The sequence below is a fragment of the Zonotrichia albicollis genome, chromosome 8, assembly GCF_047830755.1.
Source record: "Zonotrichia albicollis isolate bZonAlb1 chromosome 8, bZonAlb1.hap1, whole genome shotgun sequence".
Taxonomy (NCBI): Eukaryota; Metazoa; Chordata; class Aves; order Passeriformes; family Passerellidae; genus Zonotrichia; species Zonotrichia albicollis.
This window is the reverse complement of record NC_133826.1, coordinates 22,543,354-22,570,880: the sequence shown is the minus strand read 5'-3', so window position 1 is coordinate 22,570,880 and position 27,527 is coordinate 22,543,354. Positions and strand designations below refer to the sequence as shown.

General features: G+C 41.2%; 1 protein-coding gene and 1 long non-coding RNA gene across 4 annotated transcripts in view; one reads left to right on the top strand and one right to left on the bottom strand.

The window, feature by feature from the left end:
- Window positions 1–27,527, top strand: part of CRB1 (crumbs cell polarity complex component 1) — a 135,568-nt gene that overhangs the window by 1,551 nt on the left and 106,490 nt on the right. For all 3 annotated transcript variants that reach the window (XM_074546238.1, XM_026793461.2, XM_074546237.1), the window contains exon 2: window positions 25,664–26,248. In XM_074546238.1, coding sequence (XP_074402339.1) covers window positions 25,664–26,248 — 585 coding nt within the window. The remainder of the gene's footprint in view (window positions 1–25,663; window positions 26,249–27,527) is intronic.
- Window positions 329–20,448, bottom strand: LOC141729862 (uncharacterized). Its single transcript, XR_012581395.1, has 3 exons — window positions 19,669–20,448; window positions 12,928–13,069; window positions 329–3,887 (listed from the first exon to the last, which is right to left on the bottom strand). It is a non-coding gene; the product is annotated as an uncharacterized LOC141729862 (long non-coding RNA).

Genomic DNA, 27,527 nt, shown 5'->3' with positions numbered 1-27,527 from the left:
ACCTTCTGTTGCTGCATCACTCAAATTGTTACTTGGACAGTTTACAGCTCAACATAAATTAAAGACTAAAAAGCAAACAGATGCAGTTGAATCAACCAGCACTGAAAAAAAAATCCCACGCTTGAAAATATAAGAAAAATACAGAATGTCATAGAAACATCATTTTATGCAAGTAATTTTCTTTTAGGGGATGTACTGATGTGAATCAGAGAAACCAAAGTGCTTTTTTAAAATCAACTCACAACAGGACATATCCTAAAACAAACAAACAAACAAACAAACAAACAAACAAACAAAAAACCGAAACAACAAAAAACTAGACCTTTAACTTTCACAAAGTAATTTTCAAAGTTCATCCTGTAGGATGAACAGCCAGAAAGTCTCTAAGAAAGAGCCTGCTATTTAAGCACAGGAATGTAATAATAGTTGTATTAGTTAAGAAAATTCCATTTTTCCATGACGCAGGCAAATCAGAACAAAATATAAAAGCTTTGGGAAGGGGAAATTAAAAGTTAAATTTTATAAATGAAGAAGATAACATTAAAAACATCATGCACAAAGAAAACATTGCTAGAATGAAAACAAGAAAAAAGCCCCCAGGAATCAGTTTAAAGAAAGAAGATAAATACAAGTTTTGGCTTTCACCTCGGGTGAGCTTTGCTCAGTGCAGGATGCCAAAGGCAAGGAAAGTAATTGTGTGTCATTTTGTGCCTTTTCCTTAGCCCACTTAACTGGGATGACAGCTCGGATGTGCCATGGGTGTTCTCTGGGTTCTGGCCATATGGCCAGTCTCAAACAAGGGGCTTTTCAGTCTTGGAGAACTTTCTCAGGTAGAACTGTGGCTGTTGCCACACTGTGACACAAATTGATATTCCAGGATGAAGCAGCTGCATCAGGAACCAGAATCAGGCTCAGGACCATACCTCTACCTGTCAGTGCTGTGTATTTAATGATCTTGAGAGGTGTTTTCTCTTTAGAAAGCTTGTACCCCACTTGAAACTTCAAAGTTTCTGTTAATAAAATCATAACTATGAACAGATGAGAGAAAGGTAGAAGCAGAACTGACTGCAATTACTTCCCTAATTAAAAATTAAAGCTGAGAAAGACCAAGACAGAAAAGCTGAGGAAAAAATGGAACAGAGGTGATTGATGATATTATTTATAGAAGTTATATCTGCCATTATGTTTTTAAAATCAGTTTACTGGATTTGTCTTCCCCCAGAGGATTCTAATCTTAAGTTCTGCTTAAAGGCAGAATGTTCTTTATAACTATTTACTCTAAACAATTTGGAAAATAAATAGTATTTAGGAGCCATGAACTCCAGATGCAAGCATTCAATACAAGTTTGGTTTATATGGCATTTTGTGAACATCATTTGTTTCTACAAATCATACCAAACAAACCACTCATAGAAAATTAATCTGGGGGCATCCAGAGATGCCCAGCTCTGTGCAAGGAGGGACCAAGAATCATTATGTACAACAGGGACAGGAAGCATGTCCCGAGTCCAGAACAACACTGATAACTCATTGCTGCCGTACTATTGTCTAGCAGGAATCACAAGCATGAAACTGTGGGCAGGGAGTTGCTTATGAAATAGAGGAAGAGAAATTCTGATAAATACAGGTACATTTACACATCAGTTTTGGAAGTGATTCTATCTGAGGACAAGTTCAAAATCTTTTCATTCAACATTTAAGTACTGATTTTTTAAACAAGTTTTACAATGGATTGTAAAAATTCAATCAATTCTAAAATTCAATCAAGTATTCTATCAATACTGCAGAATTGTCTTCATTTTGGGAAAAATATAGACAAAGAACATTTAGGGTCAAAATTATTGACAATATATACTATGGATGCCCCATCTCTGAAAGGGTTCAAGGCCTGGTCTAGTGGAAGTTGTTCCTGCCCACAGCAGGGGTGTTCAAACTAGATGATCTTTAAGGTCCTTTCTAACCCAAACCATTCTGTAATTCTATTTTTCTCCATTTTAGTAACCTTCCAGCAGAGCTGAAAAAAATGTATTATTTACTTCAAAATCAATGCTTCATAAATTGTTCAAATGTTCATAAATTAAGAATGGAAATTCATTTGGGATTGCTGTTAATGTGAGCAAAATATCTGAGCTTTACTTGCAGCCTTTTTCTACCCCTCTGAGATACTGGCACTATGCAATTTTTCCCCATGGACAAGAACTCCTAATTTCACACAACTATTCCCATTACTCACAAAACTTCTAATTACTGCTTAATTACTGTGTTAGGAATAAAGCTCTGCTTATAAAGAGATTTGCGGTTTTGCTCACACTGCTCATCCCTCATGCACACCCGGCTGATGTAAGGAGCTTTCCAGCAAAGTCTTGTTAGTGTAGTTTGATGAGTTCACAGCTCATTCTGCAGCTCCTCATTAGCCCTCCGTGGAGCTGAGCCTGTCAGAGCTGCACTCAGCAGCCCTGCAGCCCTGCCTCCCTCCTGGCTGTCACACATGGCATCTGGAGCACAGCAAAAATGAAACATCCTTCAGATGTCTGCCATCATCTCCAGTAAGTTAAAAGCAACAGCTTCTAGACACAGTTGTGCTGGGTTGGGGTTTTTTTTCCTTTTCATGTGTATATTTTATTATGGATAACATCTCCTTCTCTGGAATGAAACTAAATCTTAAGAGTGAAAACTAGTAGCCCTGTAACTTAAGAAAAAGGCAGTAACTACTGCAAGATAAATGTGTAAAAGTGACATTAAGAGCATCCCAGCCACAACTGTACTTGAGCCACTCAGTTCAAATTCTTACAAGGCATCCCTAGGGAGCTACACCTACCATTCCAAGAGCAGAGAAGAATACCAGGTTACAGACCCTCTCTGTCTGTGTGCTCTGTAACCTGGGAACTGTCACCACTGAGAACCTCTGGGGATTAAATATTTCCCCACATCTCATTTTGTCACTCAGAAATTACAGTGCAAGATAGCAGCTTCTTCAAAAATTTACCTCTCAAATGACAGTGATTTTGGCAATACAGGACAAGGCACTGGATGACATATTCACAGTCACAGGACCAAAAGGGAATTCTGCAGCAAGGACACAGATCAATCTCTGTAAGCAGGTTGTTTGTGACTAATGATCTATTAGGAAAGAGTGTGAGGGGCAAGAAAGGAGGTTGTACAAAAAGGTGTTTTATCATTCATGCTTAACCAGCAGCAGAGACCTCACACAGATCCTGAAACACTGGTGTATGTTATCCTGTATCCATGATAATGGACTGGAGAAGCTGAGGCTGGAAAGTTAATTTAATACAAGCAGAGGACATAAAACTAATGCTTTAGTATATACATAAACCTTTCAAAGGTGTCCCCACACAAAGTTTGTCTGTCTATCTCCCTCTCTGTCTCCAGTTTTTTGTTCTCCCTGTTACTTTGATAAACCTAAAGCACCTAGGGAGTCTTTTCCTTGTGCAAATCTCTACACCTTTTCCTCTCTGTTAGAGGAAGCTCACAAAAAAAACCCAGTGCTGTTTAGAGAGTGCTCAAATTTTGATGGCCGAATTGGGCACTGCCCCTCTGAAAAGTTACAGGGAAAGGCAAATATTTTGCTGTTGTGTGTTGACAGTAAAATGACTTGTAAGACACAGGAGAGCAATCAAACCACTGCTCAGTGCTGGCTGTATCCAGTTTTGAGTGCTGCTGTGAGCAAGAGAGAGGCAATTAGGAAAATGCTGGAAAGGGACAGCAAAAATAGAAAGACATTTAGAAAGATGTGCCCTCTGAGAAAGGGTCACAGGAAGGGAAGCCTGAGGGAAGACATGATTACAGTCTTACCTCCACAAAAGAGAATGGCAATCAAGGATGGTGATGAGATCAGTTGCTCCCTGTCACCTCTAGAAGGGCAGGCTCTGGAAAATAATAGATTCCATGTACATCAGGGAAGATTTGTGTGAACTTTCCCAACTGAAGGATAATTAAGGCACTATATCAGAACTTTTTAACGAATGGGTTAGATAAATATCTGCCAGAGAGTGTCTAGACTGCTGTCTCACAGCTGGTGTTACACAGACCCGGGCAGTCAGCACCACCCTGGAGGATCTGTGAAGGTCTCAGGGGACAGAGCCCCAGAGAGGCTCAGGTGGGGACTTGGCCCAAGGGCTGTGGTGGCACTGAGGCTCCAGGGCAGCTCAGGAACAGCTCTGGGGCAGGCTGAGCAGATGGCTCCCTTCCCTTCTGCACAACTGGGGATTATGTGCAGTGCAAAACAAAGGCAGCCCTGAACTCAGCCCCCTGTGTTGCAGCAAAAACAGAATTGTCGTCTAAATTTCAAAGAGAAAATATTCTACTCTCATTCTTTGAGACATCAAGACCTCTTATTTTTTGGTACCCTAGACTTAAAATAAGCACTTTGGCTACTGAAGGCACTGATTACAATGAGAACAGAAAGTACCCCCATGCTAGAGATAATGTAGTTTGATTTCTGGCTTTTGGAGTGAAATCACTTACATTTTTACTTGCATTTTGAGTATACTTGATATGTTGACAGTATAATGCAAGAAAATATAATTAATGAATGGATTATCAGTATCAAAATTTTCATGGGCAGAAATCTGAAAAGGAATGGAAAACAGGGATTGCCTGCTGAACCTGCCAGCTTCTCACTTCATAGAAAAAAGCAATGCAAGACTGGAACTTAATGCACAAAACCAACTAGCAGTAAATTCCTAAGAAACTATTCCAACTGGCCATTCTGGATACAGTGCAAGAAATTTACATTGGAGTAGGGCTTCTGCTTCATCTAAAAGAAGTTTAACATTTTATTTTGATGGCAGCAAAAATTGCTCATTTATTAAATATCAAGGTTTAAATTTATACATATATAAATAGCCAGCTACAAAGCAATAAATAAATATGTCTTAGTCCATGTCACTTACCTCTAATAAGTAAATCAGAGAAACAGCAGCCTAAGTGCCTTTCTTTGATCCTGCCTACAGGGGTTTGCAGCCAAAGACCTACCAGGGATACTTCTACTTTTGGGTTTGTTTTTATAATTCACATTCCAACATTAAGAAAATCTTTTAGACAATGCCTCGATCTCCAGGCAAACTTGAGTATTCCGTTTGCTCTTTGTGGTGGCCCAAAAATGGACAAAAGGCCCATTTTCTAAGGGAAGCCTTTAAAACTAATTGATTCATCTGGAGCAAGGAGATAAGTGATTCACATTACTTTCCAGATTGATTTCACAGATTAATTTGTTGGTTTTAGGGACTGACACGTTTTGTCAATTCTCACTGTACTTCTCTGTTTCCTCAGCCATTACCAGTGCTTTATTGTGTGGAAGCCCTCTCACACCAGCAAACAGCAAAAAAACCCAACAACCCAGATAAACCTTTTTTCAATGAGGTACTTATCTTTACTTCATATTGATTATATCTTACTCACCCATAAAATGGGTCAAGAGGAAGCTGCTTCCATCTTTTGACAAAGACTGCAGCTGACAGGGCTCTGGGCGGGCACCACGCAGCTGCCACTGCAGCTCTGCAGGGCTCCTCCAGGCCCAGCAAAACGTCCCTCTCCAGGCATCAACAAAGCAGGGCTGCTGCAACTTCAGGGTGAGGGCAGCTTCTGCCTGCCTGGAATCTTATCAGCGGGGACAGAAATCAGAATATTTCAAGGGCTAAATATTTCTGTGGGTAGAAAAGGGACATGGGCTGCTAACCCGTCACCGTGTCCCCTCTCCAGCAGCCAAGGATCAGGGCACTTGCCTGGTGCATCCTTCTGTGCTGGGAAATGCTGTGCCTAAATAATTGTGGCCTGGGTGGATGCTGGCAGGCAACGGGAGAAACTCCTTGCTTCTTTTTACTGCTGCTGCTTGCCTGCCCAAGGCTGAGCACACTGGCAGCCTAGTGCCTTAAACTTTTCCTTGAATAATGAGACAGACAAAGCATCTTTATCTGCATTAGCCAGGGGCTTTGCAGACAGGACACATTCCTTCAAAGTGCACTCAATCACACTGATTGAGATCAAGCCTGTGAGTAAACAAACAAAACTTTGTATCCCTCCCTTAGAGCTCAGCCATGGACACAATGGCCTGACAGTTCCTTTGCTGGGCTTTCTGAGAGGTACAACTATGTTGTTGTATACTGTGGTGCTACCAAAGGCTGACTGTCCTCTGAAACAAAGGCCAAGGATGCTCTCATTCACATCCAGACTGCCAGGGAGGCTACAGGCAGCATGAGAGGCAGGGGACACTGGCTACACTCTTCCCTTGACAGTTCCAGTCTCCCTTGCTGGGGTTTCCAACAGGAAGATACAGAACACTTCATTAGCTCCTTCTTCCACAAGAAGGGCCCTAGCTCTGAATTTGACTGTGACACATTTCTTTGCGTCTTTGAATGTGAGCTAGAGGACTTTGAAAACAACATAATTTGACAGGAAGCCAAAGCAAGGACGCAGAATGACAGACAGTCATCAGTCTGCAAGGATCCAAGCAACTGCAATTTAGATAACCTGCACTGACAGATTACTCACAGCAGGGAACCCAAAACCCTCACTGTAATCATGCAGCCTTGAAAAGACTTCTGTATACAGCAATACTTCAGAGGTGTTTAGCCAGGCTTTGTGGCAATTTGTAGGTGCTTCCAAAGCAGCTGTGCTAGCACTCCTGGTATGGCAAACCATCCCTGAGTGTCCACACGGCTGGAAGAAGATATCAGGCTCTGTCATCTGCAGAGAACAGCCTGCAGTGTAACTCACCACCCTCCCAACAGCTGGAAAGAGAGCCCCTGAGAGTGTGTCTGAACTAATACACATCACCTTGCTGCTCCTTGGGCATCAGATCCTTCCTGTTGCAGGAAGAGTGCAGCTGTGCAGGCTGTAAGAAAGACAAAACACTACAGAGGTCTGACATGGTGTAAAGAAATCCTAACTGTGCCTGCTCTTTTCCTACAGCCCCTAATTTCCTTTGATAACCCCATAAATAAAATACAGAGAGAAGAGGCACCGATCTTGTGAAATAAGCAATCAGAGGCTGCATAACAAAAGAAATGTGCAATGCCAGGGAATGACACTGATGTATCAGAGATTGTATCAGAGCTATTAAATGGGATTAAAATATGCAAGGCCCTTGTGAGCTCTTCTTTTCTCTATTCAATCTTAAAAGAATTCTGAAAGCAAGCCTCCACTGATTCCTACCATAAAATGTGGGAAAATATGTGTTTGTGGAATGATAACCCAAGCCTTTTTGATGCCCATCTGTATATGTATTTGGAGCAAAATGCAAGTAGGTGCCTCTGCAATGCAGCTGCAAAAAGCAAATGTCTGCCCATCATTTCGTAGGACTCAACAATTCAGTTTTTCTAACTAAACCCATCCCTTCTCTCTTATTAAATACAGCTGACATTTGTAATTCAAGTTGTATTACTAATGGTACTGAACATTTGGCAAGCCTCAACCCATGTAAAAATGCCCTCAGTTTGATATAACAAGAACTATCCGTTCTGTTTTCTCATGAGTATGTCTTAAATGTCTGATTCAATTTAGTCTAACATCTTCCCATTTTGGAGCTCTTGGAAAAGTGCAAAAAGATTAAAGTTACTAAAATCAATTGCCATTTTCACATTTCAAAGGTTATTTCCAAAGAATATTGTGTTTCCTAAAAAACAAGTGGGCAACTTGGGATTGCCATCATTTTCCAGAGTAGTGAAGTGACAAGACTGAGAGGTATTTGGAGCAAACCTCTAATGGAGCTAAACAGCAGAAGGCAGGACTGACACTGAACACCTTTGAAGGATCTGGATATAAAAATCTTTCCAGCAAACAGACTGACCTAATGATCTGACAAATGATAGAAAGGAATAAAAAGGGGAGAAATGTAGCTCTCTGCACACAGCACAACAAAATCAGATCTATTTTTACAGCGCTTCTACTACAGCCTTAAAGCCATAAACACTCCATTCTTCATTTTGTTTGGGGAATTGCCTACAGAGTCATGCAGGCACTCTGTGTTCCCAGAGGTCTCTGTCAGTGTTCTCTCTGCCCAGGGACCAGGGAAAATACCCTAGAGTGGCCCTCCTGTATCCCCAGCCAGCACCTCTGAGCTGGCAATGGGTTGCTGCAGTCACACAGGCATCTGCTGCCTGGAATTCTGCTATTCCACAAGGAACCTTGAGCAGAGTTGATTTCAGGGTTTTTTTTCTGGTTTAACTTCCTAAGTTCTTTCATTTTGTGTTATGTCCACCCAGGACCAGCATGGCTTTGCTTATGAAACCAGAAGTCAGGGGTTGTAATCAAGAGTGATTTCTTCTCAAGGAGATGGAGAATTATGTCTTTTGAAATGTTTAATTGACTGCAATCAATTACTCTGCTAGTTGTATTCCAGCTCTTAAACTAAACTTTGAGGGAACTGCATTCTTCAATACTATTAGAAGCAAATGGAGACTGTTATTACACTTACTGAGATTTTTGTACAAGAGATAAGCAGCATCACAAATGTGCTTGCATCTTGAATTGCACAATTTCTTCTTTGGGCTAAGATAAAAACATGTTCTAGAGGGCACTCAAACAACTGCCAACGCTATTTAATTGTGCTTCAGTTTCAGACAGATTGTGTCAACATTTCTACAGACACGGGAACCCTTTCCTTACTTTTATTAGCATAATTGCAAACACCCAGAGAGCTGAGAGATGGATTTTCCTGTCTTTTAAACCTGCTCATCTTTTATGCAAGGGCTCTGAATCAGTCTGAAGAATTCTGGGTCTTCATGGGTGACTGCTTCTTTTCTGCAATCCCTGATGAGCACCAACACTTTCATTAACCACAGGCATGTGGTTACACATGCTTACAGTAAACCTGGCTTTCCAAAAATAAGAAATTTGTACTAAATCATTAGAGAAAGTTCCGAGAAGTAGTCACATCATAGGCAAAGGGTGCTGAGCTTTCTGCTCTAGTTGATGCAATGCCTTGGACTAGATGATCACCATTAGTCCATTCCTATGCTTTCTGTTCCATGTGAACCACTTGGGTTTTAGCTGAGCCCATTACTACAATGCTGGCAAAGCAATCACTTCAGGGAGTGTTTCAGAAGTGCTGTCTCACCAATTCTGACACATTTTTTACCATTCAGTAATAAAAGGTCTTTAGAGTTTTCTGGATGCTGGTTAGTGACAGAAAAAATTGCAAAGAGGGAAGAAATTACAACATATGTTTCAGACTCCTTTGGGGGGGGAAAAAACCCGACAAACAAAAAATCTGTTTATAGATTCATTGGAAAAAAAATCAACAAAGAAGAAGTCTCCATTGTGTTACCACTGTAGTGCAGACTCACCTACTAAGTGAGGACTTAGTCCTCACTTCAGGACTCCCTGCAAAGCAGTAGGAATGTGAATGTGGCCCTGAATAAGACCCCATGCTCAGAAATGTACCCAGATATTAAGGATGAAAACAGTCTTAACAGAGAGGAAACTCCTATGTGCAGAGTTTGAATTCTATAATGAATGTTCAGCTACCACAGGGACATCTGTAAAACTTGCCACTTGCCTTTAAAAAAGGTCTAGTGTTCTTAAAATCTTGACCTCAGTGAGAGGTCCAGCCTTTCAAACTGCAGTCATGCCCTATTCCAGCTATTACATGCCTCATTTCTGTTAATCTTCTCTAATTAGTTCTACTTCTCAAGTGAAGTCTTAGAATCTAACATTTTCTTGTGATAATACCAAGGGCTCTGCTTTCATGTTCAAGGTCAGTCCAGCATTTCACCTTGTAAAACTCATTTGTCCTCCCTGCACTTACACGTGTACCTTGAGTTGAGAAAGACATCAGTTTAGACTCTCTCAAAGACATTTACTGGCTTTAAAGTTATCCTTAAAGCTGTGGTCATGCCCAGCAGAGTCATACAAGTGTGAAGGAACAGACTTCTTTCAGATTCTTTCTCTTCCCTGCAAATATGCAGAGAAAATTTCTCCCATGAATATAATTTCAGCTTTTCCCTTGTGAGTCATTTTGCATGTTTTACAGCACATCAGCAGATTGGGCCTCAGAGCCTGCAAGGAGGCACCTGACAGTTAGAATGCTGAGCTGAGAAGGGCAAGGTGAATACCTTGCTTGCAGTGAGAGTGCTGTGAACGCAATCCAAGTGATCTCCCTGTTCAAATCATTAAATTTAGATCTTGTGTTTCTCCCTTCATATGCTATACACACACATTAATATAGATATTTATTAGCAGGAGGAGACACACAGAGTTTTCCAGATTCTTCTTGTGCCTGAGAGATCTATAATACAGCAAGCATTTCTTTTGTAATAATGGCATTATTGTTTACTCACTCTTATAAGAAATGGAGGCCCTTTTCATATGTGCAATTTCCATTGCTGACTCTAAGAATTTACCTATCACTCCTTTCATTGATCACTCTTAGCTGCCTCTTTTGAAGGGCCCAGGTCACTCACCTGCCATCCCACAGCCCTTCCTGTGTGAGGGCTGCAGAGATCCAGCATTACTCGAGCCACATGACGGCTGAGGTGTGAACACTAATTCGAGGAGGCATCTGAGCCCCAGGCAAGGATCACACTCTTCTCCAGCTGATGCTCAATCCAAAATGGCAGACTATTTTCAGGTTAAAAAACTTTAACTGGGCAAGGGGGAAAAGTCAGCCTTCAGTGATACATAACCTAGACTGCAATCAGTTTAGGCAGCTTTCTTTGAGCATTGCTGCTGCAGCTGGGGATAAAATTTGCCAGGTCATCCAGGCTTGATGCTTTTATACTTAATAAAAAAATGCTGTCATAAATTACAAATAAGCATAAACCAGCAATAGGATAACTTCAGAAAAGCAAGCATTTTTATGGTTCAGTTATTTCATATGCAACAAATAAAAAATTCTGTTAACTTTTCAACCTACCTCCTTAAAATAAATTATAATAAATATGTAAATACAACATATGGAAAATACTTGGCCTTTTAAATTTTGAATAGTTAACACTTAATTCTTGTATCTGAAAATATAATCCCTGAAGTATTTGGTGGAGTTTATGGAACTGTTTATGATTTGAATTTTCTTAAACCTCTCGAGTGGGATTTATAATGTTATTAGAAATCATTGACAACAGGGTGTCGGTTTTTTCCAGAACTGCAATATATTGGCAAATATCCAACTAAACCCTCTTACATTCAATTATCGTGATGTCCAGGAAAAGGACAGAAATTGTAGAAAACCCTTTCATTCTCCCCATCTCTAAGGCAGAGGAGGAAGGAACAGCACACGCACAATGACCAAATTCACAGATTTTCTGCAAGACTAGCGCCTAATTTTAAAACCTGAAAACTGTTAAGCAACTTCACACTGCACAAGCCTTCAGTAGAGATGTACTGTAGTACAGGGCTTTGGTACTAGAATTTAGCCCCAGATGAGCTGCACTTCCGTACTTTGTTCATCCTTGTGACAATGTGTCACCTTTCCAAGGATATTTCAGAACAAAAATACACTGTGGAGGTAAGTTGTGCCTTAACCCTGAACTGATTTGGGAACAGGACACTCAGCACCTTTCAGTGCTGACTATCCACAAGCAGAGGTCTTGTCTCATGACACCTAGTAAAGGGTCTGGTAATCACATCAAGTGGGAAAACCCTTCACCTTCCCTTCAGCGGGCAAGGCAACATCTTTCCTCCCTGAGGTACACAGCTTAGAAAGAGAAAAGAAGTGTTAGGGAGCATCACTGAGGAGGTGACATGGGACAAGAGTAATGGACAACAGACATCCTCACAAACTGCTCTCCTAAGTTTTTCTTTACCTCCAAGTTGTCATCCAGACATGTTCCTAGAGCAGTAACTTAATTACCCCCGCTTTATTCTCTCTTGCTCAGCGCATGGTGACAATGGTTTTATCGTGGAAATATTTTCTCTAGAGAGCACTCTGAGTACTGACAGCTCTTTCCTCTTTCCCTCCTTCACACTGTCACCCTTCTATATTTGCCTTGACACTGTCTTCACATTGTCTTGACATTGTTCTGACAGTTAAGAAAACTCAATCACTGCAGCAAACAGCCATGACAATGCGGAGAAGAAAGAGGAAAAGAGTTATGAAAATTGTTGAGGAACTGTGAAGGTTTACAGGCTAGTGAAAACAGGATTTTGCTTTTTCTAAACCCCATTCCTAGTGAGTTTTCAATAAAAAGCTGATTTAAGAAAGTGTTCAGCCAAGGCTGGCAAAAGTCATCTCAAAGGCAATTGGCAGTTATGGATTCTGTACCTAAAATACAGATTTCCTAGATAACAATCCCTCTTACTGCCATCAGGCCAGGTACATTGTGGGAGATACTTCAGCCCACATCCTGGGGAGCAGGGATGCTGCATTACTGTGAAATAATGCCTTGGGACCCTCCAGCTACACTTTCTCCCTAGTATGCTGTTCAAACTGGGATCCCCTTTGGGGGCAACCAGAAAAGAAAGGTGGCCACAGAAAAAAAATATCAGGGTAGCTGGAGCTTTAATTCCCTTTGCTAATAATAAAATCAAATTTCGTTCTGTTGGCTCACAAATTAGAAGAGGAGCCTAGAAAGGACTGCAATCACTCTGACAAATGCCAAATGTTGTGGTAACAGGTAAAAAACCCAGCACAAGTAGCATAAGTTTAGTATCTATTTCTCTGCTTGAATTAAGCTCCTTAACTGAGTATAGTATAGACATACTAAAGTGCTGTACTTGACAAGTTAAGCTTTGTGATTCAACAATTTGACAAAATCACTGTTGATTTGAATAGGAATTCTGATCATCAGGAACCATGTGGGGAAGGTTGATGGGTTTTATTTTGTGGTTTGTTCATTTGATTTAGAAAAGCATATATAGTTTTGATACTAGTTCAAATTCTTAGTAGCTACAACAGCACCTAGGTAATAAAAAAAATTACCTAAAAATTTACTTTATACTATCTTGGCATGCATACAATCCACATCTTACCTGAAAAATGCAGTTAAAGCTCATCCTTTGCAAAGCAGAAGCTCATCAACACCGCTCTGTAGGGCACTGCAGTGCTCCCTCCAGGTCACACAAGCTTCTCCAGGAGGAGCATTTTCTCCCCTCTCAGATTGCTGTCTTCTCCCTAAAGAAATTAGGGAGAGAAGTCATCTGAAGCTTATTCCCTTTTCCTCAGAGCCCTGGGGACAGCAGGGCTGGTGGCCAGGCACTGCCCCTCTCCTCACAGAGAGGCTCTTCTCCAACACCTCCCAAACTGCAGGGCCACCCTGGCATCCAAGAGCCAAATGAGGTGGCACAGGCTGCAGGGCTCCACGGGACCATGAGTCCCCCTCCAGGTCCCTGAGGAAGCAGCAGGGCCCTGCAGGTGCTGATTTGTAACCTGCTGACAGACCTGCCCCTACCTCTGCACACCCACCCCAACAGTATTGGGACCCACACGGTTGGGGAGAGGAACCCTCTGCTTCCTGAGTGCAAGTCAGGAAATCCTGGATGTATCTCTGCCACACATTGCAGATTGCAGTGTGGGGAAAATGTTAGTGAAAGCTTCTTATGAGACCAGAACGTATAGAAATAAACCTATCTCAGCCCATTAATACAACTTTTTGATTACAAGGATGAATCAACACGTGCTAAGAGTAAACTGAACAAGCACATATGCAGATTGATGCTCATCTGGTTAATTTTATGGCTAACTTCATATGTTTAATCATGATGACCAAAGCACAGGTAAGACAAAAGCAGAGCAGAGGCAAAATTAGCCTAAAGAGTCAAGGCAGAAACAATATACTTCCATTTATCCAGAGAGAAAATTAGGCTTCAAATGCTTCTGCCTGAACTCACTTGATGAAGCATGGTCTTGATACAATAAAGAAAATAGCGCAAAGGAAAGGTCTCCACATAAGCACAGACACTTCTGAACCATATAAATAATATAATATTTATTCTCATATAGCATTTATTCTAAATCCTATATTGGGTGGTTATACTGCAACTGCTCTGGCAGGCTGAATGACAAACATTTTGGTGCTTCCTTCCTACACTTTTATGTCTACATGCTCCCTTTATTATTAATGGCATAATATTTGCTACAGTTGGTTATCATGGTCAAATCAATACCAAAGTGCCTTGAAAAGACACCAGAGCTGAGCCTCTAATTACATACAATATTTTGTTCCTTTTAAATGAGACACTGTTTGAGGAGTACAGTAAGAGTGCCTTGTTCTGTTCAAGGTATCTATAATTAATAACCCAAATGATCAAAGGAAGTGTGATCCTAAGAGGAAATGGCTTTTGAGGATCCCTAGGTATTAAGTACTGAGAACTACTTCCCAATCTGTTCTGCAGCCTCTCAGCACACTATGAGGTGTGATGCCCTTTGGGATCATAAAACAAGCCCCATCATAGATCTCTCTGAAAAAAACCTGCTCCCAGCAAGATAGTCACCAGATATTAATCACTTATTCATTATTGCCATGAAATCTTACTTAATTTTTTTCCTGCCCAGACCCTTACTGTCACACAGATCTCCTTTATTTATTTAGCATAATTTGATATAAAGCAAGGCAGGACACTGCCCTATAATGTACCCTGTACTGGCAGGTCTGGACTAGTATTGTGAGGAAGGCCTCTTCCCCCAAAATTGGGTATTCCTTTTGTTTTATCATTATTATATGACACCAAAGTTTATTGGGATACAGTAAGCACCTGGATGTCAAGCTGTGGATATTTTATTTCCCTGCTCCTGCTCGCTGATCTTATTTTCCACTTCCCAGCGACCACACCAACAGCCAGAGCTCTCCCTGCATCTTTAGAGCAGATTTGTGTGAATCAAAAAAAACCTGTCACTGCAGCAGGATGGCTGAATGTCATATCCAGGGGAATAGCAGGCCAGAGCAGCATCACTGTCCTCTGGATCATCCTGAGGAGTGTGAGCACTTCAGCAGGGCACAGCGGCATCAGTGCTGCCCCGTGGAGCCACCGCCGGCATCGTGTCCTGGGGCTACAATTACTGCAGGCTCACTCACCAGCCACACCAACTTACTGTAATCTCCCATCCCTGCCCTGGAAACACAAGTCTGCTTTGGATCAGGCCTCAGAGGAAGAATAGGAGAATGCACAGAAAAAAAATATAAGACGGGAGGAATATAGGAAGGGATAACTGGGAAAGGGAGATGAGGAGTTAGATCTACCTCCTCCACACATTAAATAGACAGAGAAAACAAAGGAGACTATTAATGGGGAAATAGAAATTTAAAAAGCCTTCAAGAAATTACTCTACTGATTGCTAATGGTGAATAAACATTCATTCATTTATTTATAGTTTAAAATTTTTCATCATCTTACTGGCAAAAATGGTAGTGATCTAATTTTGATAAATGCTTGCTGGACATCGCTTATAGCAGATATTTAATGCCCTGGTGGCAGGTGGTTTTATTCTAAAGCATGCCATCACATTAAGCTTTAGCAATTTGACTTTTAGTGATATTCTTCTAATATGGAAGGCTTATTTCTTAGCATATTCCCCAAGGAAGGCTCCTGGGAATACACTGATGCTGGTGAAAATTCTGGTTTTGTTTTACTTCTACAGTGAAGTATCTTAAAAATGTTTAAGAGAAAGGTATCCCTAATTATACAGTGGGTTTTCAAAACCTACTTTTCTTTTGGGTCAGTCACTTCTCCTCAGTGCTTCTGAGCCTGCTCTGGAACTAAAAAGTGGTAAAACCATGAAACAAATTCATTCTTGTTTTGTTGCAAGACAGTAGAGTTTTTAAGGTGCTACAATACAGTCTGCAGGCCAGGAAAGCTGCCACGGATTTTGTGTCAGAGCCATGACTGTATTCAGTTTCATGGGTCACTGGAACTAGTGTTCCAAAGGCCAGCCCTCTGCAGAAGTTCACATGATATCCTTCTGCTGGGCCTGGGACTGGTTTCTGTCTGTGTGAAGTTGGTGAGGGCAACTTGTGCAGCTCACAGTCACATCACAATGATGTGATTGGCCTTGGCTCTGAGGGGAAGCTGCCCTCAGTAGAGGGGCTCAGCAGGAGAGCTGAGGAAATTCAGGCTGTGCCAGTTCCCTCTGACACTCCATCCTGTCCCAAAACACAGGAGCTGCAGCTTTCCCCGAGCAGTCTTGAAAACCCAGTTGGTAATTAGTTCATGCAGAGCTAATTGTAGGTGATTTCTATTGAAAATAATTTAGCACACAAGAGAAAGGGCTGGAATGTGAACTTTCTACAAAGTTCATGCTGGAAAAGCATGGCCTTGCTTTCTCTGTACTTACTGCCCATAGTAGCCACATTGAAGCTTTCTTTGGAGTCCTGTGGCATTTAAAGCACAGTGCACTGCATCTGCAGCCACATAATGCTGATCTGTCCCAGGGCTGATTACTTTTTTTAAGTCTGAGGAGACAGAAAAAGCAGCATCATGATTTTGATATGCTGCAGTTTGATGTCATCAGGAACCTCTTGTCCTCATTTGTGTTATTGAGAACCTACTGCAGGCAATCTCAACATCTGCACACATCAGGACTTGGCTCTACACCCAGAGATTTTAAAAGAGTTGCCCTGTGTTACAGGCTGCTATGATACATTTCTAACAATCAGGGCTTTAAGCTTATCCAGTTATGACTCACAGAAAGGAATCATACCTGGGTCAGCATTACACACATTTGAGGCTACATTTTAAAATCACAGCACCTTTATGTGCCACTGCACTAGCAGAATCACTGCTTCATGTTCTTTTCATATTGAAAAAAGGAAAGTAGCAATGAATGGCAGAACCTCAACTAAAGAAGATTGAAGAGGATGTCTTATAATGCCTTTCAAATGCAAACAACACATAGACTCAGAATTTGGACATGAAATCAATTTTGTACTCAGTTTTCAGCCCCTCTACTGGAGGGACTCTTAGCAGCATTTGGAAGCATTTCTGAGTGCCTCTTCTGTGCTGTGTTAGTGGCTGAGCACAGAGGGAGCTCAGCTGCTTGCATGTTCCCACCTAAAGCAAAGCTCAGCCCTGCGAGTCAGCAGTAGCTGGTCTGTTTGAGGGGCAGCGTTCCCAGCTTAGCTCCTTCCTGAGGCTGAATTCAGGGGGAGCCAGAGGCTCAGTGGCAGCTGGAAGCCTCTGTCTTTAAAAAATGCCTTAAACTCTTTCCAGACTCCAGAGAAGCTGTGAGACCTTGTGTCTCTCAAGGTGAGATTTGGCCTTTTCAAGAGACAAACTGCTCCTTTGCTCTGTATTTTCCACTATTTGGAATTCATACAGAAGCAGGAGCAACTGGATTTCACCCAAACTCACAGTTTTATGCTGTGTTCCTGAAAATCCCCCCCCCCGATGCAGAGAAGGAGACCATGCTTTGGTCTTTCTGCAACCTCTTCTAGCTCTGGCACCATTTCCCTTGCTATTTTGCCAGGCATCCACTTCCCAGGCATCCACTTCATCCTTCCTTCCTAGCACAGCTGCAAATACAGCTGGTATCTTCCCAACTGCAAGCACTCTTTCATCTTTCCTCTTTTCCCCAGCAACACTTGCACCCTCAGTGTGTTCTGATACTGGGTTTACAAACAGCAGCTTGCACAAAGAGCAGAAGCATCTACATTGAGTTTTACAACACTTTGGCTTTAGGGGCCAAGTCAGCAGCAACACTTTACATAATGGCACCACAAATCCACCCATCCAAACAAGTTCATCTAGGCACGCCAAGAAACCTCAACAAAGGCAATCCAGGATAAGATTTTAAAGTGTAAGGCATAATTCAATGCCTAGCTAAACCACTAAGGTTTTCTCTCTTTACTTCTGGCAAGACCTTTTATCTCACAGGAGAGAACTTTACACCTGTGGCTCTGTATCCTGAGTTACATACTGAGGATGTCCCCAGCTTTAAGGAAGCCTTAAGAGAAGTTCAGGCAGGAAAGGTATTGATTGAATCCTTGGGACAAAGACATTTAATCCACAAAATCACCAATCTTTCCTATAAGAAATCAAGCTTATTACCTAAATAGAATTGCTTCAGATTTTGAGCAAAATTAATTTTCTATGTTCTTTACCTCTGAAGAGCTGAAAGAAAGGCAAGTTTGAAGCTGGGCCACTACCATGTACTGCAGATGCTGCTCACCTGTCTATTTATCTCCCACGTCACTGTGTGGATAAGTCCTCTTCTGTACTATTAAGAATAAATTCTGCTGTGTGATCTCAACTTTAATAAAAATAATTCAGCACTTCTAGAGGGACAAAGAATACCTCATTATACTCACTGTACTTCTCTTCTGCAGACTTAGATGATAAAAATGAGGACAAATATAATGAAACTCTTAAAGGGGAGAGTAACATTCAGAGTGTGTGTACAAGGATTGCACAGCAGAAATCAGTTCAGTTTCTACATCTGTGTCCACACCATTTACTGCAATGGATATCAGCTGCCTCCTGGCCTGATCAGCCACTGCTCTACACCTTACACAAACAAGAATATCTGTGCACAGTAAAAGCAGGATGATCACTGTACACTACCACCTTAAACTGCAGTGCTGTGTGCTAAACGTAAAGGCAAAGAAGCAGAACATCAAGTCTTTCATTCTCCTTAGAAACCAGTCTACTTGCATTGCTAGTAGCAATGTGCCTTGATGTCCAACTGAACCAAAAATCCTCCAAATTCAATGCATAGGAGCCCTGTTGAGCTCCTGGGCCTGATTCCCCTCCTGTTCCCAGCACAAACACTAAGTATGATCCCAAATAAAGTGAAAGCCGAAAATTATTTACACTTAGAAGAAGGTATTTACCTCATTTTTGTTTGTTTGGGACAGCTGGTGCCATTGCTGTGGTGCTCAGTGCAGGCATGGGGGCAGCTGTAAGGGCTGCTGCTGCTGCAGTGCTCATGGGTAAGGGAGTCTGGGGTGGCACAAATGGTAAAAGGCAGTGAAGGACAATGACAGCCAGCAGTAACTGCCTTTATTCTCAGCAAGTCAGAGTGAACAGAAAAGTTTAGGGAAGAGTGAAATTAAGACATTGGTTTAATAACCAGTTCTGTAATTTCAATCACAAAGTGTTGCCTAAACAACATTTTAAAATTTTAATGCCATTCCACTGTTATTCTTACACTAATATACCATACTTTTTATTCAGAAAATAAGTTAATTTACTTTCCTTGATTTTGCTGATACAAATGTACCTAAAACCAAATTTGGCTTTTTTGATAGCAATGGAATATTTGTGTAACCACCTTTTTTCTTTCCTGCCTGTGTGTGGTGTTGGTTACTATGGTAATAAACGTGACTCAAGATTTAAAGCGTGAAAGTGGTTTCTATAACAACATGGTAGGATGTTTTGGACACACAATTGAAATTAAAGATTCAGGATTAACTCTTTATGACCACAGTATTTGCAGACAAGTGCTTGTTTGTTTGGCAAAAGTCTGGTCATCCCTTCCCAAAGCAGGATTTTCCATGGAGCAGATTGAGTAATAATGACTCTATCCAGCTGTGGATAGAGCAGGTAGGGGCTGTGGGCTGGTGATTTCCTCACAGGGGAAATATGCAAAGCAAAATGGCACCACAGTAACTACAAGCTGCCCATCACAGTGAATAATTAAGATGGTAATACAAATGTACTGGGACATGGGAAGGGTTAAAATGGTATTAGTGCAATGCTTAGAAAGTTTGAGACTGTGCAAAAAACAAAATTATTTGTTTATGTGGAAAAGCTATTTTGAGGGCTTAGATAGCCCCTTACCTGGCTCTGTTTTATCCAGAACATGGTTTCCTGTCCTTTCCTTCCCCATCTGCCAAATGCAGGCGTGACATCTCTGCCTTTCAGTCCATGGTAAAGACACCTGCTTCCAATCTCTGTCCCTGCTGATTATGCAGCTGTGCTTATCTCTTCCCCAGTTCTTCATGATACATCAAGACTGAACATCTATCTGCACACCCACAACTTTCTAAGGCTGTCTTTGCAAGGAAGTTATTGTCAGAGTGATGAACTGTATTTTTTGTGTCATGGTGCACTGCAGATAAATGGAGAGAGGATTAGTTACACCAAAGCCACGGCTCCTCAATGCAGCAGTAAATGCCTTGGGCGATATTTTAATATTTCCAGTTAAATGATAATTATTTCAAGATCTCAGTACAGTAACAGAGCTTGATATTTCAGTGACACAGATTCACACTCTTGTTTTAAAATCCCAAGGGCAGGTTTCAAAAAAGTAATGAGCATGAGCATTGAAGGTTCATGTTTCTGACTCCAGCCACTGGGCTATCTAAATCCTTGCTACTATCACGTTAGCCTGTGACTTTTTTAGTGAGCTGATTTGATCACAATGTAAGCCTTTAGCTGTGAACAAATGCTGTATGCTGGTTTTTATTCATCAGAACCCAGACTGAAGTAACAGCACTAAGAGAAGCAGTGGTTGCTTCATTTGTGATCTAATTTTCTTTCTAGTAACTGACCACCACCAAGATGTCAATTATATATGCCATTCCAACAAATTTTAAAAAACAAAACCAAAACAAACAACCCTCCCTTCCACCCCCCGCCAAAAAAAACAAAAAACAAAAAACAAACACAAAACCAAACTCACAGGTAACACATTTTCTGATGTTGAAGTTGGGGGTTTTTTCTAGAGCCAAACATGTCACTTTCCTAAAGAGTGTTTTTTAAATTTAATCTCAATCGATAGACCAGAGGTTTTTTGCTATCCATTTTTTTTCTCCAAAATGTATAGCTTAGTACATAGTCAGGTTTTGTTGTGAACTGCTTTATCTGCCCTGGCTGGTGTAGCTTCCTAGTTTTAATTTCAAATGTATAAAGTAATAACTCTTTGTTTAAAAAAAAGGAAAGGAAAAAAGTCCTCAAAGCACAGCAAAATCATCAGTGATGGTGAATATATGGGCATTAAGAAGTTCTCTATATTATAATGTATTTTTTCCCCTTAGAAAATAGACCGGCTCTGTTAAGAAGGTCAGAAAATCTTGCAGCATATGTAAAAGATTCCGAAGTTGTTAGTGTTGAGAGCTTCTGTGAAGCTCAGAGTCCTCCTTCAGGGGCAGAAGGCACATCTGAAGAACAGCACTGCAAATTACAAGCAGCCTTCAGGCACGATGAGATAATTAGCAAAGTGCAGGCATGGCCACAGCCATGTGAACTCTGGTTCAGAACAGTGTGATTAGCTCTGATTGAAATCTGATTTTAAATGCTGCCACTGATTATGATATTTCACCAACTCGTACAAAGAGTTGGGTTCTGAAAGAACAAGTCTGTGCTGAAAGATATTTCTGACACAAAGAGCCCAAAACAGATTGCAAAAGATTTATCTGGGGGCTTTGAGTGGCTGAGATTCCCAATTGTGAGAACTTACAAGAATATTTTGAAAAATGGACATGAACCCACTAAATCTCTGATTCAAACAGGATCTAGGAAAAAAACCCTCAAAATTGTCAGGGAAGATATGCAGATGAGCTTTTCAAAATTATCTGCTTTACTGAGGAACAATAATCAGATTATCTCTGCCAAAATGCTTTGGCCATTTCAAAATCCCTGCCCTGTTTATGACAGCTTTTCCCTAATTCAATTTTGGCCTTCTATCCTCATTGACATGCATTTCTAACATCATAAAAATTATTTTGTATCACTACAGTAGTTTCTGATAATTCAGAAGCCTTTACCAGCCAAAATCATGCATTTTTAGTGCTTATTAGCTCAATTATTCATACACTAACACGATCACTTCAATGAATTTAAATAATCTTGTCCAAGAGCAAAAAACCAAAGCTAAAACTGTCTTTTTCTTGGCATTTCTTATATTAAGAGTGCCAGTTCCTGGAATAGCTGCAGGTATGGCCATGTTTCTGGTAGTATGGATGCTGTGCCAGTAGATGGCAAGCTTTACTGCAAAGAATTTCACTGCCAACCATCTCATCTGCATCTCAAGGATTTAACCATGGGGCAAAACGCTTGGCACTAAATCCTCTTGTAATTAGATTAAACTACCACTGTTTATAAAGAGACTGATAATTACCTCAAGTGTCAGTCAATGTAAATCCAAAGCAATCAGCATTTTGTTTCCATTTTTGCTAAGTTACATACAAGTTTTAAGACTGTCAGAACAAGTCACTGCTGAAGTGACCTTAATTGCTTAGGAATGAAAAACAGCTCCTCTGCACATCTGAGGTAGAGCATGAGGCTTTTCCTGGTTATCCTTCTGCAACCTGGCCAAAACCCAAGCTCCACTGAAACATTTCTGTCCCTTTGCAGCTCTTTCTTTGAATGCAGAAGAGAATATTTTTAAAGCATCTGCCCAAACTGAGACAGTCTTTGCATCAGTCATCACATTGCATTACAGGGCATGCAGGAGCTTCCACCTGCCATACTCTTCATCCTCCTTCCATGCAGCTCTGAGCTCAGGAGGTTCCCAAATCCCTCCCTCCACATCACTCCAGGGCAGCAGGGAAACTCAGTTTCCACAGGGCTGCAAGGGAGTGGAAATAACTTACCTGAAACAGGTGAGAAATGGTGTTAGAACTAGTAATCCAGAATCCAAGGATTAGCTGAAGCACTCACATCACTCAGGAACATGACTTTTTAAAATAAAGACATCATGGATATGTCCAGGCGAACTGCCTACCACTTGATAACCCTCTGATGATCACCTTTCTGAGATGCAGTTTTGCTGCTGAGACAAACTGCTAAAGAGTACCCTTAAAATCTTGGTCTCTGCCTTTAAACTACAACCAAGCTAAAACTCAGCATGGTTACATCTCTGCTAAGAACTTCAGAATTCCTGAGTTCCTCAAAAACTACACAAATCATCAAAACCATGGCACAGTACATTAGAATAAAGACAGAACACCAAAAATGCTGCTCTTTCACTATCAACTTGTCGTACAAATCAGACAAGAGTATCCTCTAGGGAGTATTGGATTTAATGAATTGTCTGTTGGCAATTTCTGGGAATTTGAGATTAATTTTATAAAAGCTACAAAATTTGAAATTAAAACACTGCTTAAAAAAATCCAGGAAAGGTTTTCTGTGTTTTTCCCATAGTGATGCCACCCTGCAGACAAATTGGCTGCCTTCACTCCATACAAACAGTGCTTTTAGAGCTGTCTTTCCCCTTCTCTCATTTTCCCTCCACTCTTACTGTCTCAGACAGTGATGAAGCTTTTTAACCAGTGCTCACTCTTGCTATCAAAACTGCAGACTGGCAAACACATCATGCACTCACACAGTCATTATAGCAAACTCAGCCTGTTGCATGCAAATTATCTCTGGAAAAGCAGTAATAATTAACTAAATTGCTTCTCATGTCACTGTGGTCCTGTGTAAGAAAGCACTCGAATGATTGACCTCACCTCTTGTAGCTTACACAGTACAACAGTCAGACAACATTATAACTTGATCATAATTAATTTATTCAAATTTGCAATGTTTCCCCAAACATACACTTTAATGAATTTAAAATAGGTACACAGACTGAAAAGAAAGCTCTCTAAAGTAGTGCAAGAAAAATGCAGGATGCAGAAGCTCCTAAGGAGCACAGTTTTGCTCATTTTAACTGTAATTAATAGATTGCAGTAAGCTCTGTATAATCCAGGCTAAAGAAAAAAACATAAATGCATGGGCAAAGCACAAAATTACGTAAACCAGGACATAAGAACATACATGAGAGTAGGCTGAGGAAGAGAAAGGTCTGAGTTACTGCTGACAGTGGTGCAGATCAGTACATGTGACCAATGTCTTGAATTTTTGCATTCAGTGAGAGCTCTGAGGTGGAGCAAGTGCAACCATCACTGCATCAGGATGAAATACCTCCCAAAACTGATTATTAACAGGTTTGGGGAGGGTAATTTTAAAGGCAGACTAATCCAAAAGTACTATTTTGTCCTGTTTTCCTTCAGAAGACATGAGTTAGCACTCCAATTCTCCTCCGGCTAATCAATGTTTCGTCTGCTTTCTATGTAATCCTTAAGACCACTGCTGGTTTTAAATCACAGTGTCACTGCTGCTATCAATGTTACTACATAAATCTCTATTCCCCTTGCTCAAACAAGTATTAATTACTAATCTGGCTCAGAAAATGTACCTATTCATGAACATCAGGTTCATTCAGACTGGTGCTTCTAATTCTCAGAGGCACTGCTGCTCCTGTGTACACCTCAAGTCAGAAAGCACCACAGTCATGCACAGATAATTTTTAAGCCTTTCCATTGATTATCTTTGTGTCAAACCTACACAAGCAGTCTTTCCCAAGTACTTAAGCCTTTTGATACTTTCTTTCTCTACCTCCCCCTCCTAAGAGAAAAACAGAATAAATTGTATTATATACTAAAATGCACACTATGGAAACACACCATGACCAGTCAGTTTGTATTCTCTGACACTCCCTTGTGGTTGGTTGGTATCCTCAGGGGACCAACCCTAGCCTCTCCCTTTTCCAGGGATCTGTCCCAGGCCTTTATCAGCAATGGTCTGACCCCAGTTATTGGAGTCTCCATCTCTGCTCACCTCTTCTCTTTCAGTGCCCCATCTCCATCTCTACTGTGTCTGCTCTCCCGAATCTCAGTTCAAAAACTGGGAAGAAATTAGAGACTGATGTAAAGGTGTCTGAATTCCTCTGAGAGGTTCAGCTCCCCCACAACACCCTGCTTGCAGAAACACACACTGTTCTGCTGCTGTAGAAGACACATACCCTTCATATATCCACCAGAATAAAAGTATAAAACAAATATTAAAAAAATATGTTTACAGTACTTACATTTAAATAATTTAATGCAACTTTTGTGCTCCAGCTCATGAGTTCTATCTCTTACAAATTGCCTTCTCTCCTAAAGAAACATTCAGCTTAATTTCAGAGTCTTGGCCCAGATACAGCTGCTTCAGTGTATCCCAGAGGTGGATTCTGAACAGTGCTGGTAACAGCTCACCCTCCTTGACTGGGAAGTGAGAAGTAGATCTTGCTATTGTTATTCCTTACAGCTGCAAGGCAACTCCAAGTGGCCATTAATTACTGACAGAAGCTCAGTTCCTAGAGGGTAAGGAAGTAAAGGAACATCTTTGCACCATGTTCACCGTGTCCTTCCAGCCTGGGAGGCTGGATGGCTCTCACAGGGCTGTTTTGCATCTCAGGTGTTTGGTAGATTCTTTGTGGTGGAGATGCTGTACACCTGTAAAATTACTACTTATAATCAGCAAATCAAAGTCAAGGCGCCTGATGTTTTGAACTGTTTATTTGAGCTATAACTGCATCTGAGTAATATAGCTTGTGAAACCCAATGCAAAAAATTATCCACTACAAAAGATTGGTACCACCACAGAAGTGATATTGAACTAAAAAAAGGTGGTCCATCTCCTTTCTCTAGTAACAAAAACAGAAACAGAAACCTTAAATATACCTGAACGTGTTCCATATTGTTGGATATCCATTGACAACAACTGATATTGTCTCAACTATACTATTAATGAAGTGTTAAACAATCCTGACACTCCAGACCATGGCTGTTGAAAGAGGCAAGAACAGGAAATTACAACTTACTCAAGTTTTCATAATTGTTTTCATTTTACATTCATTAGTCTACTAAGGCATCACACAGTTGCCAGTCCCTTTTTCTTCTCAAGAGCCAGCAATTGGTGCTGTGGGTTTTGAAGCACAGTTGTATTAAGAACTACACTTCTTTCACTGCTGGTTAGTCCCAGTGCTGTGAATTCCTCAGGATTTTTTGTATTTCTTTCTTAGAATCACTCTGCATGAGGAATGATTCCAGGTGCCTGTCAAACTCTTGCCAAAAGAACTCTACATGTGTCGATGGTCATGAAGATGACCCTTGCCTTTGTGCAGACCCATCAGTGGACAGTGTGGAGGAACTCTGCAACAAAACGTCCAACCCTTGCTCCTCCAACCCTTGTCTCCAAAACTCTACCTGCCTGGGCTCTGCTGGGAACATCAGCCTCCCCTGCAAGTGCCCCGCTGGGTCTGATGGCCCTGCCTGCCAGCGAGCTGCCAGTGAGTGTGACAGCAACCCGTGCGAGCACGGTGGCACGTGCCAGAGCAGCCTGGAGGGGCCCACGTGCCTGTGCAGTGCTGGCTACGCGGGCAGGCTGTGCGAGAGGGACGTGGACGAGTGCAGCTCCGAGCCGTGCCGCAACGGGGCCCTGTGCCGGGACGGCGTGGGCCACTACTCCTGCTACTGTGTGCCGGGCTACCAGGGCAGGCACTGTGACCTGGAAGTGAACGAGTGTGCCTCGGAGCCCTGCCTCAACGGGGCCACCTGCCTCAACCAGATCGGGCACTACGACTGCATCTGTCCCCTTGGCTACACCGGTAAGTGAGCCCTTTTCATTACAGCCACTTCTCCTCTGGGTCCTGTGGAACCATCATAACTCATGTTTCAGGTTCAACTCTCTCGCCCACACGTGAATTTAGCATTCACATTCTCTGAAAAATCCCTTCACCCAGGATTTTTCTCCTGGGAAGCTGAGAAGCCTCAGAGAAAAAGGAAAACAATTTTTATCTCATTTGCTTCTCCTGTATTGTGCTCACATGTGGAATGTGTTTGGAGACTGTTTACCCACAGGTGATTGCTTCATTGGATTCTGGTGTGAGTTATTTTGACTCATTGGCTAATTAGTGTCAAGCTGCGTCGAGACTCTGGAGAGAGTCATGAGTTTTCCTTATTATCTTTTTAACATTGAGTAAGTATCCTTTCTGTATTCTTTAGTACAGTTTAGTTTAGTATTCTTTAATATAATATAGTCGCATAAAATAATAAATTAGCCTTCTGAGAACAAGGGAGTCAGATTCATCATCCCTTCCTTTGTCAGGGATCCCTGCAAATACAATATTTAGCCATATCTGCATTACCACCTTGCCTTCAGCTTCAGCACCAGTGGCTGTTGATACATTATGGATAACCACATCACTGTGAACGACTGATACCAGAAAGAGAAGGGTTAAAGAAATCTCACATCCACCAAAATCTACACAGCAGTTTTGTGAACACCAAGCTATGTCAGGGGGCTAGGTGGACTTTGCTTTTAAAAGAAACATTCTCAAAATGCTCTCTTCAAAGTGCTATATCTAGTTTTTTTCTGAGGGTCAAAACCTGCGTTTGACAGATTTAAAAATTAGATCCAAGTAGACAAATGCTACTCTAAACTTAGACATTTCATATTAAATTTCTCTCATCTGCCCTTCTCAGAAACAAAGGACTCATTTGCAACTAGAACATTATGTAAGTTACATGGGCAAGTGTTATGTTCCCAAACTGCCCATTTTTTTGATAATCCCATTTTTATATAGCTCCATTTTTAAGGTACATGTGTGATTTTTCTTCCCTACTTCCTCTACTGGAAACCATATAATTCTTGTTGGAAGACAGGTCCCTTCAAATTTCAAAGCTGTATTCAGGGCTAGGACTATGAAAGGTAGCACACTGAATCATTAAAAGGAGAAAAGGGGAGGCATTTTAGTGATAGACTGTCAGTCAGATAAGCAAAGGAAAAGAAATAGTCATACAGCAGAACGGGGAGAAAACACAGCTATTGCTTCAAGTGATTCAAATGAATAAGAAATAAGAGATGTGGTTTACAGCTCCATCCCC